The following is a 9016-nucleotide window of genomic DNA, read 5'->3' as shown; positions in this document are numbered from 1 at the left end:
GGTATCTGGGGGAGGTAGGTTAGATTCAGACGGAGGGGGGTAACTGGTATCTGGGGGAGGTTGGCCAGGTGCAGGGGGAGGTAGGTTAGATTCAGACGGAGGGGGGTAACTGGTATCTGGGGGAGGTTGGCCAGGTGCAGGGGGAGGTAGGTTAGATTCAGACGGAGGGGGGTAACTGGGGAACCCAGGGGGGGGGATGGTGGGGGGGTACGTGGGGGGAGGATAGAGGTAAGGCTGCCTGGGACCATAGTAGCCCCGTCCGCTGCTGTTACCCCAGTCCCCGTAGCCAGCAGGCGGTGGGGGGCAAGCAGGCGGTGGGGGGCCAGGGGGTGGTGGGGCCCCTGGGGTCAGTACACTTTCTAGCTGCTTCTGGTGCATACGCTGCAGCTGCTCCAGCTGGGCCATGTGCTGCTCACGGAAACTTGTAAAGGCCGCAGGAGGAGGAGGGGGAGCCGCGGGAGGGAAGGAGGATGGAGCCGCCGGGCCATAACGGCCCCAGCCCGAGTACATGGCCGGTGCCCGGGGCAGCTCAGTTGTGCACAAAAAAACAAATCAGGTGCGCGAGCCGTAGTCTGAGGATGACCCAGTGAGCGAGCCCCAGTCGCAGGATGACCCAGTGAGCGAGCCCCAGTCGGAGGATGACCCAGTGAGCGAGCCCCAGTCAGAAGACGATCCGGTGCGCGTGCTTGACTGGTTCCCCGGTGCCAGATGGTGCACTCTCAAGTCGGGGGGTCTTTCTCACTCAGTTCTCCCGGTCTCGGATGCTAATTTACAGTCAGATCTCCGGTTCCGCGGACCACTCTGTGAAGACTCTTTCCAGGCGCCGTTGTTCGGGCCCTGTCCTCGCGCACAGGTGACGTCACGCTCGCGCCCAGGCATATAATAGCTCGGGCACTAAGGTCACGTGATGACATGCTCCCCCTAGCGGCCACTTGCTTTACTTTCCTCAGTCACACTGTATGTTGTCATAGTAACAGCTCCCCTGCAGCCATCTTCCTCTACCGGCGCCATATTGAGCCAGCTCTAGGCCTTAATCACACTACTAGCCACCACAGAGCATGACCTGTCTGGAAAACCAGTTGTTTCTCACATATTAAAGTAAATTGGTCTATCAAAGTTCCTGACATAAAATAACTTTATTTGTATATTCTATAGTAGTGTCTTTATTGTGACAACGTAAAACGCTTGTTTGTCCCACATCCTTTGTGTTAAGGTGATAATGCAGCTTTGTCTCTGTAATGCACTAACTACCCCCCTTGTGGCATCTGTGCCCACTAGAGCTGGCACTGGTGATGGGGACACAGAGGAAGAAGCTTTGCTAGGGACATGAATTGTAATACCATAAAAACACAAGCAAATGATAGTCATTAAAAAAAGTAGCTTTATTGCACAACCACATACAACAAACCTATTTTTCAGTGATCCTACACTTGTTGAATACTTAAATATTTAGTATTTGTGTTTTATTTTATTAGAATAAGTGGGGGCTTTTTGTTACTGATGCTTTGAGGGGTCTATAATGTCCCAGCGACTAAAGGCATTCCTTAAAAAAATAACTTTTTCGTATTTGGGCCACATTGGATCATGGTACTTGGAGTTTCAGGGAGATTGCACTCCATTTGCTGGCATCAGGGAGCCGCTATTACAATCAGGGAGAGTTGGGATGTCTGGGTGTGGGTAAAGGCCGGATCCATGTGTAATTTAGACAGATACACACAAATTTAAGTGTTCTCCACACAAACGCATCTAGACACTTCTGGATCCAACAATATTTTACACAAAAACTTCTGGATCCTTTCAGAAGCAGCACTTTTTATAAAATAAACAGTTGAATCCTGCCAGATCCATGTCTAATTTAGAGGATCCATGTTTAATTTAGACAGATACACAGAAATGTAACTGTTTTCCAGACAAACGCATCCAGACACTTCTGGAGCCAACAATATTTTATACAAAAACATCTGGGTACTTTCAGAACCAACTCATTTTTTACACACAAACAGCTGGATCTTACCAGATCCATGTCTAATTTAGACAGATATACACAAATTGAAGTGTTTTCCACACAAACGCATTCAGACACTTCTGAATCCAACAATATTTTACACAAAAACATCTAGGTCCTTTCAGAACCAACACATTTTGTTTGTGTGTAAATATAGCACTGGATTCAGCAGAGAGTTGGTTCTGGTAGGATCCTGATGTTTTTGTGTACAATAGCTTTGGACCCAGGAGTGTCTGGATGTGTTTGTGTCGAAAAGACTTGGATTTGAATGTACCTGTCTCAATTAGACTTGGATCCGGCAGGATCCAGGTCTAAATTAGACTTGGATCCGGCAGGATCCAGCTGTTTAGATGTAAAAAAGAATTGATTCTGGTAGGATCCTGGTCTTTTGGTGAATAATAGCATTGGGTCCAGCAATGTCTAGATTAGTTTGTATGGAAAACATTTGGATGTTGTATGTGTCAGTCTAAATTAGATATGGATCAGGCAGGGTCTGTCTATTTTTCTGAAAAAGAGTTGGTTCTGAGAGGATAAGATGTTTTTATCTAAAATAGCATTAGTTCAGGCAGTGTCTGGGTGTTTTTGTGTGGAAAGCACTTACATTTATTTGTCTGTCTAAATTAGACATGGATCAAGCTGGTTGCATCTATTTTTCTGTAATAAAAATGTTGGTTCTTGTGACGAGAGCAGGAATTGACGTCACTAGATTGGGGCGGGGCTTAGGTCCGTTTGTCTGTGTCGCAGTTAGTTAGTGAGATCAACCATACCAGATGTATATTTCCATGCTCTGTAATAAAACAGAGTTGTACCATCCTTGCTGTGTCCTGCATGTGTCCTGCATCTCATGACATGGTGTCAGAAGTTCTTGCCTACGCTTCTGTTTCCTGATTGATGACGATGTCAAAGTTTTCCCTACCTGATCCTTTTGACTTCTCTCAGCCTGCAGCTTGGCCCACATTGCGTCAGCGGTTTCAGCGCTTCAGGATTGCTTCCAAGCTGGACAAGGAGTGTGGTGAAGTACAAGTTAATTCTCTTTTATACTCTATGGGGAAAGATGTGGAGCCAGTGTTCAATGCTTTTACTTTCCAAGAAGGGGAAGAATTTAACTTTGAAATAGTTATGGATAAACTCAGTGCCCACTTTGTGCCCAAAAGAAATGTGATTCATGAGAGAGCTTGTTTTCACAAACGTTATCAGAGTGTGGGAGAATCTGTGGAGTCATTTGTGCGCAGCCTGTATGAACTAGCTGAATTCTGTGACTTTGGTGTTGCTAAAGAAGAGCAAATCAGAGACAGAATAGTTATTGGAATTGCAGATGCTGAAGTCTCACTGAAGCTACAGTTAGAGCCTGATTTAACATTAGATGGGGCTATTAGATGGGGCCGCCAGAGTGAACTGGTGAAAAAGCAAAGTGCTGATCTGAGGTCCGAGAGTATTGTGGATGAAGTGCAGCAGTTCAGGAGAGCTGCTGGTGAAAGGCACAGTGTGAGCGGTAGACCTAAGATAACAGATAGACCTAGAAGTGGATGGGCGCAGCATGCCCGATGCACACGGTGCAACCGTGCCCATGATCAGAGTGTCATATGCCCTGCTAAAGACAAAAGATGCAGAAAATGTAACAGGATGGGCCATTTTGAAGTGGTGTGTAAAACTGAATATATTAAGGAGATGCAGGTGGATAGCGACCAGGAGGGTCAAGAAGTGTCCTTTGTAGGGTCTGTTGTTGAACGCAAACACAAAAAGTCAGCGCACCCGGCTTTAAAGAAACTGAAGGCACACAGTAAAATTCTCAAGAAGTGAATTTAATGTAATGCATATGAAAAACATTACATGACCAGAAGTGTATGGTGGCTGGCTCCACCGGACTTAAAAGATAAATAGGTCAGACGCGTTTCCTAGTGGATATATCACATATTCATCAGTGACCGTACTTCACACCCTCTGAATAGAGCCTTATATGTAGGCAGGGAACACTCCCATTTAATTGCCGGTCCAATAGTAAAAGGACCCAATGCTGGCCATAAGAAGTGGGTGTGTAGTAAGGAGTGATGCGTTAAAGCAGTTCACAATTCGTAACTTATAATAGGTAAACAGGTAATACATATCATATTTTGACATATAAAAAAACAAATAACATTGTAAAAATGTTAAAAGATAAAGAATATAGATAAATAAATAAATAAACCACCTGATACCCTAAATAAAAAATAATAAATAAAAAAGAGAGAAAGAAATTTTGCCAAGCGAAAATTTAAAGTGACAGTAAGGTAAATAGTAATACTATGTCAGACAATATCCAGGTGTAACACTGTAGTGATATTGCTATTGATCAACATATAACTTAACATCCCACTCTGAATTTAAACCAATAGGAAGGCGGGTATCCAAATGAAAAATCCAAAACACCTCTTTTTTACTGAGGGTTAAACCTCGATTACCTCCTCTTGGGTGTCTAGGGATCATTTGGATAGCCTGGAATGTCAACAAAGAACTGTCTGAATTATGATATCTTCTGAAATGCAGGGATATTGGAGTAGTTGACTCCGGATCCTCAATGGAGCGTAGATGTTCCAAAAAACGGTCCTTCATGGCACGGGTCGTTTGACCTACATACTGCCTGAAACATCCCTTGCATGTCAGAAGATAAACAACATAACAAGAATTACAAGTCATGTGTTCTCTAATCTGAAAAGATTTGTTAGTAGCAGCATAGGAACAAGACTTGCATCTCCTGCTGCCACACCTGAAAAATCCTGGTTTAATCGAGAGCCAATTGGCTCTCAATGGTTTTCTAGGCAACATAGATGGGGACAGTAAGTTCCCTAATGTTTGTGCCTTACGTGATACAAAACAGGTACCATCTTTCAATATGCTTTTGAGACTCTCATCAGTATTGAGAATGGGAAGTGCCTTGCGTACAATGTCGCATATTTTACCATATTCAACACTATATGTAGTAATGAATTTAAGTTTGTTTACCCTACTCTGTTTTTTGGAAGTATCGAACTGAAAAAGATCTTTTCTTGTTGTCTGATCAACTTCTTTTTTGATGTTCTCAAGTGCTGTTTCAGAGTACCCTCTTTCAATTAGTCTAACAGTTAAATCATGAGAATGCTTTAAGTAACTGCTAGAGGTACTGCAGTTACGTTTGACCCTTACAAACTGGCTTTTGGGAATAGAATTAATAGTATGTTTCGGATGGCACGACCGGGCATCTAGAATGGTATTTCCTGCACTCGGCTTCCTGAATAATTCAATGTCTATGCTTGAAGTCTCCAGATTTGAACACAATTCGATATCCAAAAAAGAAATCGAAGATTTGTTGACCTCCATAGTAAATTGGAGATTCAAAGAATTATCTTGAAGATACAACAGAAACTGTCCAAGAAGAGATTCTGGGCCTTTCCAAATAAGTAAGACGTCGTCTATATAGCGACCGTAGTAATGGATGTATTGCCTGAAAGGATTCCCATCTCCATAGACGCGGGACAGCTCCCACCAACCCATGTACAGGTTGGCATAAGAGGGGGCAAACTTGGCCCCCATCGCTGTCCCACGTCTCTGGAGATAGAAACCCCCCTCAAACAAGAAAAAATTATGGGTCAATAAATACTCTACAGAGTTCTTAATGAACAGTTTCAATGCCTCTTCATAATTGGAAAAATGATCCAAGAAAAATATAATAGCCTCGATGCCCTTGTCATGAGGAATACAGGTATATAATGAGACTACGTCGATCGTGACAAATGTGTATTCCACACGCCATTCAAGGCTTTCCAACTGTCTAATCACATCAGACGTGTCCCTTATATAACCTGTTAAATTCAAGACAAATGGTTGAAGGTAACCATCAATGAGTTCTGAAAGTGGCTCGTTCAAAGAGCCAATCCCTGCCACAATGGGTCTACCGGGGGGATTAGTGGCATGCTTGTGAACTTTTGGCAGATAATGAAATATAGCCATAACCGGATGCTCGCTGTATAGAAATTCAAAATTTGATTGCTTAATAAGCCCATCTTGTAAAGCTTTCTCGAGAATCTTTCGTAGTTCAGCTTTGTAAGAAAAAATGGGGTTAAATTTAAGTTTCTCATACACCGTAGCATCAAGCAACTGCCTATATGCCTCTGTGAGATATGCCTCGCGGTCCAACACAACCACTTTGCCCCCCTTATCTGAGTTACGAATAACCAAATCATGATTATCCCTTAACTGTTTGATGGCTAGATGTTGTGTTTTAGATAGATTATCAGAATGAGAGGGGGGATCTCTCATAGACAGTTTCCTCAATTCTTGTTCAACTGTCTTTTGAAAAACTTCAATAGCACTAGATCTTGCCTGCACAGGGTAAAATTTGGACTTTTTCTTTAATTTGGAGATATCCTGTTCTTCCCCTAATACCTGTGCACTAAAATTAGAACTCTCTCTATCAAGTGCTAGAAGATCCAAAACTGAACATTCATAAGAAAAATCAAAAGCAAAATTTCTTTGGCCAAGATTCTCAGCTACTTTCACACCCTGAGTAGGTAACCCTGAAAAATGCTTCTTCAAAACAATAGACCTTACAAACCGATTCAGGTCTATAATGGTGTCAAATAACTTAAAGTGTGATGTAGGAGAGAATCCTAGGCCCAAAGACAATACTTCTATTTGTGTTGTTGTTAATTCAAGAGAAGAAAGGTTAATCACATTACTATTATTTAAGCATATTTTTGATATTGAGTGGCTTTCTTTCTCTGTGGATACCGCCTTGGTAGTGTCACTGCTGGTTCTTTGGCGAGACCTTCCACGGCCCCCTCTACGTATTTTTTTCGTCTTACATGAGATTTGTGGGGGCCCCACTCGTTTTTTGACTGTGTTGAACGGCCTGGTTCAGAAGAAGATTGGAAGGTTACTTTTACTGTAATGGGAGCCAAAGTTGCCTTTAAGATTGACACAGGAGCAAATATCACTGTAATGTCTCTTGCAGCATTCATAAAACTGCCTCGACAGCCCCAGCTGGCAAAGGTTACTACAAATGTCCATAGTCCTGGTGGCCGCATTGATTGTGCGGGAAAATTTCTTGCCAGCTATGAGTACAAGCAAAGGAAATTCACCATGTGGGTGCATGTGATTTGAGGTCAGTGCGTTAACAATTTATTGAGCAGAAAAGCAGCCTGTGGTTTGGGCCTAGTAGCCAGAGTGAATGAGATTTCTGAAGATATGTTTGGTGAATTGGGCCTACTGAATTGCAAGCCAGTCCGTATATCACTTAAAGGTGATGCAGTCCCATACAGCATTACTACTCCCAATAGAATTCCGTTACCGCTCATGCCTCAAGTGGAGAAGGAGTTTATGCACATGAAGAATATGGGGGTTATTGAAGAGGTTGTTGAAGGAACTGACTGTGTGCCCCCATTGTACTTGTTGCAAAGAAAAACAGGAAGGTGCACATCTGTGTAGACTTGAAAAAGGTTGAATGAGGCAGTGAAGAGAGAGAGATTTGTGCTGCAGACACTGGAAGACATAGCTCCAAAATTGGCTGGGGTGAAGATCTTCTCTACATTGGACACTTCTAGCGGCTTCTGGCAGATTCCTCTAGATCCAAAGTGCCCCAATCTGACTACCTTTATTACATTGGTAGGTCAGTTTTGCTTCTGCAGACTCCCCTTCGGGATATCCTCTGCTCCTGAAATCTTTCAAAGGGAAATTAGTTCTCTCCTAAGAGACCACGTGGGCACGGCAGTCGTCATGGACGACATCTTAGTGTATGGGTCTACTTTGGAGGAACACGATCAGCGATTGAGATGTGTGTTGCAGACTATCAGAGAGTCTGGGCTGAAGCTAAAGAAAGAAAAATGCCATTTTAGAAAAGCTGAATTATGTTACTTTCGGCATATCATCAATAGGGATGGCATCAAGCCAGATCCCGAGAAAATTTGTGCTATTGAACAGATGAAAAGTCCTTCCGACGTACATGAGCTGAGACAAATATTGGGCCTTGTAAATTATGTGGGCAGGTTCCTTCCAGATTTATCCATAGTACTACACCCTATCACAGAGTTGCTAAAGAAAGATGTTGCCTGGGTCTGGAGACCTTCACAGGAAGAATCTTTTATGCAGGCCAAGTCCCTGCTGGAGTCTGCCCCAGTGCTGGGGTTCTATGACCCTTCCAAAAAGACTGTAGTTAGTGCTGATGCGAGCAGTTATGGGTTAGGGGCCGCCCTCCTGCAGTTAAATGAAAATAAACTGCAGCCCATCGCCTACTGTTCCCGCACACTGACGGCTGCTGAGTCAAAATACGCTCAAATTAAGAAAGAGTGCCTGGCTGCAGTTTGGGCCTGTGAGCGCTTTCAGTGTTACCTAGTGGGTTTAGAGAAATTTAGTCTGGAGACTGACCATAAACCACTAGTCCCTCTAATCAACTCCTACGATATCGACAAAACACCCTTAAAGGGAAAGTTCACCCAAAAAATTTCTCCCCTTTAAATTATTCCCAATGATCCTTTTAACCTGCTAGAGTGTATTAAATTGGTTACAAGTAGCTCCTTTACTCCTATTTCAGCATTTGAAATAGTTGATTTAGCCTGTGGTATCGCCACCTACACTGAACAAATTAATACTGGAGTATAGGCTATTGAATAGCCTAAGTATACACAGCCAACAGAAGAGATTACACTCTCAGTGGGATGCAGGATAGTTAAGTAATAAAATGATCATTTTCCATTGTTCTCTCTATGTATTGAGCTTTGGTGTTCCAGCCAAATAAAAGATAAGGAAGCAAGTCTGTTTACACAAACTTAGAACATAATGAGATCTGATATCACCTATAAGTTAAACCCATTGTATTAGGCTGTGGTTTCAAAGCACAAAATCAGCTACTTTATATACACAAATAAGCATGAAAATGGAATTTCTCAAATATTTTATACTCTGCAGTTGGTATAACAAGTCATTTAAAATACATTAATGGAAAAACAATTTTACAGTGTACTGTCCCTTTTAGATGCCAGAGACTTCTAATGAGGCTGCTCA

General features: G+C 42.8%; 1 protein-coding gene across 2 annotated transcripts in view; it reads right to left on the bottom strand.

Moving 5' to 3' along the window:
- Window positions 1-864, bottom strand: part of YLPM1 (YLP motif containing 1) — a 127498-nt gene extending 126634 nt beyond the window's left edge. For both annotated transcript variants that reach the window (XM_053697190.1, XM_053697191.1), the window contains exon 1: window positions 1-864. This exon is cut by the window's left edge and continues 510 nt beyond it. In XM_053697190.1, coding sequence (XP_053553165.1) covers window positions 1-510 — 510 coding nt within the window. In that variant the 5' untranslated portion in view covers window positions 511-864.
- Window positions 865-9016: the final 8152 nt, after the last annotated feature.

Source organism: Bombina bombina, chromosome 1 (genome assembly GCF_027579735.1).
Source record: "Bombina bombina isolate aBomBom1 chromosome 1, aBomBom1.pri, whole genome shotgun sequence".
NCBI classification, from domain to species: Eukaryota; Metazoa; Chordata; class Amphibia; order Anura; family Bombinatoridae; genus Bombina; species Bombina bombina.
The sequence above is the reverse complement of the archived record's forward strand: the minus strand, read 5'-3'. Positions and strand labels throughout refer to the sequence as shown.